General features: G+C 38.0%; 1 protein-coding gene across 7 annotated transcripts in view; it reads right to left on the reverse strand.

Moving 5' to 3' along the window:
• Window positions 1-12,012, reverse strand: part of USP45 (ubiquitin specific peptidase 45) — a 76,499-nt gene that overhangs the window by 50,397 nt on the left and 14,090 nt on the right. For all 7 annotated transcript variants that reach the window (XM_086707483.1, XM_025925347.2, XM_086707482.1 and 4 more), the window contains one exon: window positions 10,515-10,615. In XM_086707483.1, the coding sequence (XP_086563609.1) occupies window positions 10,515-10,615 (101 nt within the window). The remainder of the gene's footprint in view (window positions 1-10,514; window positions 10,616-12,012) is intronic.

The raw sequence follows: 12,012 nt of genomic DNA on the forward strand, positions 1-12,012 counted from the left end.
AGTATTTATCATTCACTTGGAATAAATGTTTTATTTTTCCAGAAATAAATTTTATTCTTACAAGAACAAACAGCATTTTTTAAAACTGTAACATGCAAATCTCTGTACCACATTTACCCATCAGTTTTCAAAACATCTGGGACAGCATCCTAAAGTAAACAATGTTCATAAGACCATCTGGACAAAACTGCGGGCAAGAAAAAAAAGCATAAACATATGGAAAAACAGATTTTACCCTTCCCTTCAGCAGTAAGGGATGACAAATGTCGAACCTAGATATATCCACGCTTCACTGTGCGATGCTTTTCAGCACCACCTGGCTCTCCATGCACAGCCACCAAATATGGACAGCACTGCCAGAAAGAATATATCCACAGGGCAATGGCAATAAAAATAGTTTATTTCATGGTTAAATAGCCACTTCACACAAGTGGCAAGGGTCTGTTTATTGACTTTTACATCCAAGTCTGTGAGAACATACTCAAAATTAATTATGCTATTAGGCTTAAATATTAAACAGATCAGATCATTTAACTAGAAAATAAAATGACATATTCTAACAACTATTTAAATGCATTTTAAAGTACAAGTTTTTAATTTTACTAAGTAGTACATTTATAAAATTTAACAATTCAAATTCAATTGATTTATTAAATTTCCATTGTGTGTCAGGTACTATAGGAACCACTATCTGTAACTGTTTATATTTAATTGCTTACGATTTACGAATAAAAAGACTGATACACAGTGAACAGCATGGGGATATTAAACCTTATATTCATAATAACATCTTAACAAAACTTTTAGAAACTAAGTATAATATATTACTTCCAATACATTGCTTTTTATTAAAATACACATACCTGTTTGTATGTCAAGTTATTGAGAGATTGATTCAGATACCATTTTTTAAAACTAGAATCTTAAACTCTCAGCTGACAGTTTCTTAGCAAATGTACATGTATATTAGTTTCTAAAAGTTTTGCTAAGATGTTATCATGAACAACTTTGATTTCGGCTCAGGTCATGATCTCACGGTTCGAGGTCAAGCACGGAGACTGCTTGGGATTCTCCCTCTCTCTCTGCCCCTCCCCCAATTGCACAATAAGTATCTTACCTTACTTATCTCCTTTATATTACCAGCACTGTCATCAGATACTGCATTTATGTAATAAAATATAGACCCCAGAATGCAAAGAAAATTCAGGGAAGGCTTCAGGCATTCTAGACAAAATTTTTTTTAATTTTTTTTTTCAACGTTTATTTATTTTTGGGATAGAGAGAGACAGAGCATGAACGGGGGAGGGGCAGAGAGAGAGGGAGACACAGAATCGGAAACAGGCTCCAGGCTCCGAGCCATCAGCCCAGAGCCCGACGCGGGGCTCGAACTCACGGACCGCGAGATCGTGACCTGGCTGAAGTCGGACGCTCAACCGACTGCGCCACCCAGGCGCCCCCAGTTTGCTTATTTAAAGACAGAGTCTGAGAGCATTATTTCCTCTGGTAATTGTCCCCACTGCAGAGATGAAGATGAAATTGAGGCACACGGTTAGTGATAGAAGATTCAAACCCAGGTAGTCTGGCTTCAGAATCCACAAACTTAACCATTACGACCTACCGTCTAGATAATAACAGATGATAAGGTTAATAAGTGTGATAATTTAAGACACTACTGAAATGTTAGTGGTGATATGAAAGAAAAAGCCACTACTCTTAGCAAAAGCTGGATGTAATCAATTGCTGGATGTCTTTGGTGTGAATGTATATCTTTATTAAAGTTTACAGTAGCTTTTCTCAAAGGGTTCCTCGAAAGAATTAAGCCCTAATGCCCTAGGCACCCACTTCATGCAACTAACTTCTCCCTATGTATTTGCAAGGTTACAGTCAGCTAGTTAGTGCCATCTTTTGGGAGAACTGAGAAAAGTCACTCAAACAATTTTCTGTGTTCTGTAGTTTGGATGGAGAACTGTGGATTCAAATCCCTATGGGCAGGGATGCCAAAGTGGCTCAGTGGGTTAAGCATCCTACTCTTGATTTTGGCTCAGGTTATGATCTTACAGTTCGTGGGTTCAAGCCCTGCATCAGGCTCTGTGCTGACAGCTCAGAGCCTGGAGCCTGCTTCAGATTCTGTGTCTCCCTCTCTCTGCCCCTGCCTCACTCGCACTCTGTATCTCTCTCAAAAATAAATAAACATTTTTTAAAAAGTTAAAAAAAAAAATCCCTATGCCTAATGTTGTTTTTTAAACACCCAACATCTTTTTGTCCCTAACCCCTTTTACATGTGGAAATAACTATTTTTAGTACTTATTTTTGAAAATGCAAATAAATTAGGTGTATGACTGTCACTTTATAGCAAAACAAAATCTATTACTATTATATTCAAATTGTTAGGCACAAGCAGATACTTATTTAAGATCCCAAATATGCCATTTACTTTCTTATTTCAAAAAAAGATACAGCAAACTTATTCCTAGTAAAACCAAAAGAACCAACATAACTTGTGGCTTTTTATTCCAAAAGCCTAAGCTTAATTAATAGAATATATTTTAGGCTTTCTCTAGGCTCTCTAAAAATAGCATCTCAACAGTATTAAAAATTATGGGCCCGGGGCGCCTGGGTGGCGCAGTCGGTTAAGCGTCCGACTTCAGCCAGGTCACGATCTCGCGGTCCGTGAGTTCGAGCCCCGCGTCAGGCTCTGGGCTGATGGCTCAGAGCCTGGAGCCTGTTTCCGATTCTGTGTCTCCCTCTCTCTCTGCCCCTCCCCCGTTCATGCTCTGTCTCTCTCTGTCCCAAAAATAAATAAACATTGAAAAAAAAATTAAAAAAAAAAAAGAAAAAAAATTATGGGCCCAATTTATTAAGAATGTGCGATTGTCAATCATCCATCTAGTTCACAAAAAGCAAACCAATATTAAATACTATTTCACCAGGAATACATATATTCAGTAAGTGTTTGCAGAATATTTACATTACATTTACAAGACTATCAAAGTGACAAATTTCATCAGCCTTCGGAGAACAGTGGCCCACTTTTTAGTAATACATATTTCTCAGTGGGTCTCACATTAAAGCTTTCTTGCTTTTTTTTCAGTCTTGTGTTATACATGACCTTTTTATTATATGGGGATTTTATTTGTTGTTTTTAGTTTTCTGGTATGTGTTTGAGGGGGAAGTGTGGACGGATTTTTTTTTTTTTTTAAGCAAATCCTAGCATCAGATGTGAAATCTACACAGCTGTAAGTATTCTTCTGGGAACCTGCACTGGGGTTTCCTCAGCTGCTTAATGCAATTACCTAAGCCAGTCATGTAGTATTAATGTAATTTGCCTATTTCTGCAGCTGCAAAGTTTAATCTTTAAAGAGTAAAAAGAAAAAACTTGCTGCCCCACTATTCCCCTGCCTTGGAAGGGAATAATAATTACTTCACCTGTCCGTTCTCAAAATTCCACTAACTCCCAGTTAACCATTAGCCTTAAAAACCTTTAGTTGGGACACCTGGGTGGCTCAGTTGGTTAAGCACCCAACTTCAGTTCAGGCCATGATCTCATGGTTCATGGGTTTGAGCCCCACATTGGGCTGAGCTGACAGGATGGAACCTGCTTGGGATTCTCTCTCTTTCCCTCTCTCTAACCCTCCCCCAGCCCCATTTGTGCTTTCTCTCTCAAAAATAAATACATAAACCTTAAAAAGACAAAAAATCTTGGGACGCCTGGGTGGCTCAGTTGGTTAAGCATCCAGCTCTTGATTTCAGCTCAGGTCATGACCTCACAGATTCGTGGGGTCCTGCTCTGCGCTCACAGAACAGAACCTGCTTGGGATTCTCCCTCTCTCTCTGCCCCTCTCCCATTTCCACTCTCTCTGTCTCTCTCAAAATAAATAAATAAACTTTAAAAAAATCTTTAGTTCCATTATAATTTGGTACTGCCACATGTATAAGTAGGTATACATACAAAGGCATTCCTATCTGTCTCCTTATTACAGTTAAGTGACTCTTCTAAAACACAAAACTTCTTCATTTAAAATCTATTAGTGGTTGCTCACTGCCTACAGGATAAACTCTAAACTTACATGGCCCTTCAATATCTGTTCCTGCTTACCTCTAGTCTCACCCTCTCATCATCCTCCAATATCACAAAATTCAACCTTGCAGCTCCACTGAATTCCCTGAACATATCAAGCTCCCTCACCAATGAGCTATTTCCTCTGCCTGGAACACACACTCCTTTCCGCTGTGCCTAGCTCATTTCTACATATCCTTTAGCTCTTGGCTTAGAAGGCTCTTCCTCTAAATAAAACCATCCTGGCTCCTACAGTCTACATTAGATACTACTCCAAAGTGTCCTCACACTTGCTCCATCACAGCCCTACTTAAACAAGCAATTAAGCAATTACACGTGATTTGTCAATATCTCTCACTTGACCAAAAAATCAATAATGGCAGAAACAGAAATAAATCTGTTTTGGGGCACCTGGGTGCTCAGTCGGTGAACTGCCCCACTCTTGGTTTTGGCTCAGGTCATGATCTCATAGTTCATGAGTTCAAGCCCTATGTCAGGCTCCATGCTGATGGTGCAGAGCCTGTTTGGGATTCTCTCTCTCCCTTTCCCTCTGCCTCTCTGCAGCTCACGTACACCTGCTCTCTCTTTCTCTCAAATAAACATTAAAAAAAAAAAGATTTGTAAAAATGTTAAATAATGCCACTTACTAAGTTTGTATTCTTTTATAAAATAGTTATATTTCCTAAAAACATACAATTTGTGTTAACAGGTCATGGAAATTCTTGCTATTTTCAGTGATTTAATAAATACTGTAATTTTTTAATTTCCCATATGATATTGATAGATATAAACTATCTGATCAAAGCACTTTAATTCCTCAATGATTTTTAAGAGTCTAAAGGGCTACTGAGATCAAAAGCTAAGATTTACTGAACTAGCAGTGTTTAGAAATGGATGGGGCACTGGCTTTGATTCTCTGAGTAAAGAAGCTAAGTTAGATTTATTAGACATGAAATTGCTCAAGCTTTGCATAACTTAACAACATGTGTAAGTAAAGGTACAGGCTTTTCTCTCGGCAGTTATTTTTCTCAGAGCAGAATATAAAAAGGACCTTTTTAAAGAAATTTTTTAATATTTATTTATTTTTGAGAGAGAGAGACAGAGCACAAGTGAGACACAGAATCTGAAGCAGGTTCCAGGCTCTGAGCTATCAGCACAGAACCCGATGCAGGCCTTGAACTCAAGAACCACGAGATCATGACCTGAGCCGAAGTTGGACGCTTAACAGATTGAGCCACCCAGGTGCCCCAAAAAGAATCTTTTAAAATCATTCTTATCCTCCCACCTAAAATACAATATAGTTTCATATTCTTTTAAAATTACTGTATGCAGACATTTTTATATTTCTAGTCTTCACAATTATTTAAAATAGCTGCATAATCATATCTAGCATTCCTACAAACCTCAATAACAACTTTCATGTCTGATTTTTAATGTACTTTATAAAAACATACTTAAACTTTATGCAACAAAAAATACTGCAGATTACTATCCCAAATAAACTTACTTCCAGAATGCCAATGAATCTTATTTTAAATCAAACTTACCTGAGAGATACTGTAGCTTGAAACACAAAGATAATGACATTTTGACCTAGAACTTCTGGAAACCCTGACCTCAGAAGTATGTCTCTCCCTAACTGTGAAGGTTCCACACTCTCGCAAATTCCCTCAATAACCTGTTTCCATTATTCCAGTGCTACCCATGGTTCCATAAACACAATTAAAGGCTACACCTGTGCTTCCCACCACTGGTAATGATTGCTGCTCTCATCTCTACCTTGAAGGGTCAGCTTGAAAGCCAGCTCATTCATGATTCTTTCTCAGTTCCTTTCAATTGAACATTATAACCCTTTTGGAATATCTGAAAGCCTTTGCTTGAACTTCAGTCAAAATACAACTCTGTTCTGCTTATCTATATTATTTAGGACAGAAACTGTCTTATCAATCTCTATTCCCTGAAACACCATGGAAAAGAGGCAGGTGCTGTTGAGGAAAATGAGGCTCAGATGAATAGTAACCTGCCAGTGACTGAAAGAGTCAAATCTGAATGCCAGATCCCCCACCCCTGACAAAGCCCATGTTCTTTCTACCATATCATTCCATGCTCTCTTCCTTATATCCTTTTTGATAATAAATATTCAAGAAATCTGTACAATTAAATGAAATTAGACTGGCTTTTTCTTCATCTCAAGGAAACTCTAAGGTTAAAAAAAAAAAAAAAAAATCCAGAGAAAATAATCCCTGCAATTGTACTTTGGCTGCCCCGGCATCATATCCCTACGTATCTTATGGCCAGAAAAAAACACATAAAATGTGTGGCTTTCAGGAGACAGCATTAAGACCCACATCTATTCCTGAAATGTTAAATGTCTATCATCATCATATTTTGCCGGTTCTTTATTTGAGCAGAATCACAGCTACAACTAGTATGCCTGGGACAGAGTAAGATTTCAATAAATGTCTGTTGAATAAATAAATGAGTGAAAAAAATAACCACTGCTTCAGCTGTCCAGGCACCTGTGTTTACCTCCTCCAGTTCCTTCACCAATTTCTCCACCATTGTTGTCTCAGAGCAATAGCTAACAAAAAAAATTACATATTAAGCTGCAGAACATACAGCCGAACAACTAGTATATTTTAATACAAATTTTCAGTTTCTGAATGCCACCTACTAAGCAATTCAATTGTTGGCCAAAGGCATTTCAAAATTCTCATGTCCATTCACCCAGTCACCCAAAATCCTGAGGTGTGTACTGATTTTTCCCACTCTCCCTCACTCACATCGAATCCACCCACTTTCCATCAGTGCCTCTACTAGTTTCTCACCTGAGAAACCTCCTTGACCTTCGTAATGATCTCCTCACCTCCCTCTTAACTCCAACAGTCCATACAGCAATCAGAGTAATGTTATTAAAAGATGTTGAAATGACTGTTACTCCCCTGCTTAAAACACTTTAGTAGCTTCCATTACACTTCCAATAAAATAAAAATTCTTTACCATTGAATTCCTTACAGTATAAAGTATAAAACCCAACATGTAGTACCCTTAAGTACACTTAATATTTCTGAATGAAGGGGCACCTGGGTGGCTCAGTGGGTTAAACATCCAACTTTGGCTCAGGTCATGATCTTGCGGTTCATGAGTTTGAGCCCCACATAGGGCTCTGTGCTGACGGCTCAGAGCCTGGAGCCTGCTTCAGATTCTGTGTCTCCCTCTCTCTCTCAAAAATAAATAAACATTAAAATAAATGTTTTTTTAATTTCTGAAGACACTGTTTCCCTATATACTCATTTATATTAACATGTGGGGTTTTTTTAGAAGAATGTGGAAGATTTTTTATTTTTACCAGAAAACTCTCCTCCTCTTCTTAATTGCATGTCAGGATTAGTACCAGAGAGCAGCACCTTGTAGGTTAACAGTAGTCATCAGACTGAGCTAATTCAGCTCCATGGAGTAGAAAACCATACTTAGAAAGCATGCCAATACATGTCTTAACTGGAGTAGCAAACTTTTATCTGTACATCACTTTAATTTTATTTTTTTAATTTACATCCAAATTAGTTAGCACATAGTGCAGCAATGATTTCAGGAGACTCCTTAATGCCCCTTACCCATTTAGCCCATCCCCCCTCCCAAAACCCCTCCAGTAACCCTCTGTTAGTTCTCCATATTTAAGAGTCTCTTATGTTTTGTCCCCCCCCCCCGTATTTTTATATTATTTTTCCTTCTCTTCCCTTATGTTCATCTGTTCTGTGTCTTACAGTCCTCATATGAATGAAGTCATATGATTTTTGTCTTTCTCTAATTTCACTTAGCATAATACCCTCCAGTTCCATCCACACAGTTGCAAATGGCAAGATTTCATTCTTTTTGATTGCCGAGTAATACTCCATTGTATATATATACCACATCTTCTTTATCCATTCATCCATCGATGGACATGTGGGCTCTTTCCATACTTTGGCTATTGTTGATAGTGCTGCTATAAACATGGGGATGCCTGTGTCCCTTCAAAACAGCACACCTGTATCCCTTGAATAAATGCCTAGTAGTGCAATTGCTAGGTCACAAGGTAGTTCTACTTTTAGTTTTTTGAAGAATCTCCATCCTGTTTTCCAGAGTGGCTGCACCAGCTTGCATTCCCACCAGCAATGCAAAAGCGATCCTCTTTCTCCACATCCTCGCTAACATCTTGTTGCCTGAGTTGTTTTAATGTTAGCCATTCTGCAGGTGTGAGGTGGTATCTCATTTTGGTTTTGATTTGTATTTCCCTGAAGATGAGTGATGTTGAGCATTTTTTCATGTGTTGGTTGGCCATCTGGATGTCTTCTTTGGAGAAGTGTCTATTCAATGTCTTTGCCCATATCTTCACTAGATTATTTGTTTCTTGGGTGTTGAGTTTGATAAGTTCTTTACAGATTTTGGATACTAACCCTTTATCTGATATGTCATTTGCAAATATCTTCTTCCATTCTGTTGGTTGCCATTTAGTCTTGTTGATGGTTTCCTTATATTAACATGTATTATATATTATTTGTATGTCAGGTAACATATGTAGTTAACAAAGTATATAATATATAATACATTACTACTGTATAATAAAGGATTTGTCTGCCTTTTGGCCTCCAGCTTCCTGAAAAGTACTCTCTAAATCCTTGGATTTCCAGAGGGACGGGAGTGTCTTTCTTATTCTTGGTGAGCTCCTAGACAGCTTATGCTAATAAGATTACTCAGGATGGCAGCTAGCCATGCCAGAAAGACCAATGTGTGATTAGAGGATAGGGGTACTGGAGACTGAGTTCAAGCATGTGGCCAATGATTCAATTGATGCCTAGTCCATGAAGCACCAATAAAAACTCTGGACCACCACAGCTCCAGATAATTTTCCCTGGTTAACAATACTCCTGGTTACACATTGATGTGCCGAGAAGGTGATGTGTCCTGACTCCACAGGAAGAAGACACAAGAGATTCATGTTCGGGACTTTCCCAGTACTTGCTCTATGTGTCTCTTCTTTTAGCTGTCCTGATTTGTATCTCTTTTTTTTCTATCATAATAAAACTGACTTTAAGTATACACTTTCCTGAGTTCTCTGAGTCATTCTAGGAAATTACTGAGCCTCAGAAGGATCATGGGAACCCCTAAATTTATAGCCAGTTTGTCAGAAATGTGAATGGCCTGAGGACCTCTGGGCTTGAGGATGGTGTCTGAAGTGAGGGCAATCATGTGGGGGGACTAAGCCCTTAATCTGTAGGGTCAGCCAACTCCAGGGAGTTAGTGTCAGAACTACACTATGATTACATAACAAATGTCACCTCACAAATATGTGTTGGGCACTATGCTAGCATTTCTACACACATTATTCTAAATTTTTATAAAACATTATCTCTAAGCCTCACAATAACCCCACACAATAGAGTTACCATCCTAATTTTTTTAATGTTTATTTTTTGAGAGATACAGAGTGTGAGTGGAGAAGGGGCAGAGAGAGGGGGAGACACAGAATCAGAAGCAGGCTCTGAGCTGTCAGCACAGGGCCTGATGTAGGGCTCGAACTCATGAGCTGTGAGATTATGACCTGAGCCGAAGTTGGACGCCCAACCAAATGAGCCACCCAGGCACCCAATCATCCTAATTTTTAAAAGTAAACTAAGCAGTAAAAGACAATGGACAATAAGTAACTTAAGTGGAGCCTGAATTCAAACTCAGCACTGTTTCACTCAGAAGCCCACAATCTAGTCACTACCCTGTCTGGCCTCTCATATTAGTCATGTAAATATAACACAAGATAACATCACAAGAGTGCTACTTAGGAACGCATGGCACTTGTGCTATGAGGTCAAAGTAAAATCTAGGGTACTATTTATGAATTTATGAACTCTTTATATGAAAAGCTCACATAAAGTCAATATAAATATATATTTAAAAATTTTTATATTTATTTTTGGGAGAGTACAAGTGGGGGAGGGGCAGAAAGAGGGGAACAGAGGATCCAAAGTGGGCTCTGTGCTAAAAGGTTGACAGCAGTGAGCCTGATGCAAGGCTCAAACTTACAAACCTCAAGATCATGACCTGAGACGAAGTCGGATGCTCAACCAACTAAGCCACCCAGGTGCCCTTAAATTATTTTATTATTTTTTTTAATGTTTATTTATTTTGAGAGAGAGAGAGAAAGAGAGAGAGCGCACACACTTGTGCATGGGGGGGGGGGGGGGGGTTATTTTCTTTCTTTATTTGAGAGAGGAAGAGAGAATCCCAAGCAGGCTCAGCACTGTCAGTGCGGAGCCTGATGCGGGGCTCAATCTCACAAACCATGAGATCATGACCTGAGCCAGAATCAAGAGTCAGACACTTAACCAACTGAGCCACCCAGGCACCCCAAGTAAATCTATTTTAAAGTAAATATAAAATATCATACTTTAATAAAAATTTCTTTAGCAATTGCTTAACTTACTTGTTTGTGTTTTAGAAACATGTTTCTGGAGAAAATCAACTGTTTGAGCCAAAACCTTCTTATTACAGTGTGTTGATAATTTTTCATCACATTCGTAACACCTGAAAAAATATAAAATGTAAGCAAATATTATGAAAGCATGTTCAATAATGTTGCACACCAGGTAATAAAGTTGATATTTATCGAGTCTTATACTTAAATGAAGGAGGGGCAAAAAAGTATACCTAGGGTGAGACATTAGGGAAGTCTAGAGAAATAAACAGGAGACAGTTCAGGCACAGCCTTATTCAAATTAAAGTTCTGGTAGTTTATCCTAAGTGTAATGGAAAGTCATGAGGAGTTTTGTAAGCAGGGAAGTGACGTGATCCCATTCACATTTCACAAACAGCACTCTGACTAATGTCAGATGGAGGGAATAGGGAATAGAAGCAGGCCAAGGTAGAAGCAGTGGATTTGGATAAAAATGAACAGATTTAATTTACACATATTTCAGGAAGGAACAGAGAAGTATCCAAATAACTGCCATGGAAAGGGGGAAATGGATGAGGGCTTGTCAGTGATTCTCAAACAGAAGCAATTTTGCCCCCCAGCCCCCCAGAGGACATTTGGTAATATTCTGAGACATTTTTGGTTGTCACAACTGGGGAAGTGCTACTGGCATCCACTGGGTAGAGAATGCTAAACATTCTACGACATACAGTATGGTCCTGTCACAACAAAGAATTATCAGCCAAAATGACAACAGTATGGAGACTGAGAAATTCTGGTCGAGAGGAAACAAGACTTACTGTGAGTTGAGAATGTTTAAAGCTGGGTGATGGGTACAGAGGATTTCATTATACCATTTTGTCTACTTTTGTTAAAGAATTAAAAAAACAAAATAACATCGAAAAGAAAGTAACTGCTAGGCTTCTGGCTTGAATACTTAAGTGATGAAGTTTCCATTTACAGAGATGGGGAAGACTGGATAAGAATTTTATTGTGTTTGGGCTTCGTTCAGAAGACAGGGCTCTCAAAGAGATTTTCTTTTTTTTTTTATTTTTTTTATACTTTTTTTTTTCAAAGAGATTTTCAAAAGCACATTCATTTTTAGAAAACTGTCCTCCACTAAGTTTACTCATTAGTGCATATAGTTTTAAGAAAGGTTTTTTCTATATACTATCATTACCTGCTTCCTTTATCTTCATAAGATCTAATGGTCAAACAAGAAAATATATTTGAACCTATTGAAAATGTTTTTTTTTAAGTGTTTTATAAACATGTTATACCAACACCACTTTACATATTCGCAATATTCTTAAATTATTGGTGGTCCTGGGATCACGGCTATAAACTAGGTATGGGTTCCTTTTCTAAATAGCACTCAAAATGCAGTCAAATATTTACTCATACTCAAAATACAAACATTACTCTATCACTTGCATACAGATAAATCTGTGAAAGAAACAAGTCACAGAAAACCTTCCCAAAATATCTTTTCTAATAGACCATGATGGAA

This window comes from Puma concolor, chromosome B2, assembly GCF_028749965.1.
Source record: "Puma concolor isolate L17-30 chromosome B2, mPumCon1.1.hap2, whole genome shotgun sequence".
NCBI lineage: Eukaryota > Metazoa > Chordata > Mammalia > Carnivora > Felidae > Puma > Puma concolor.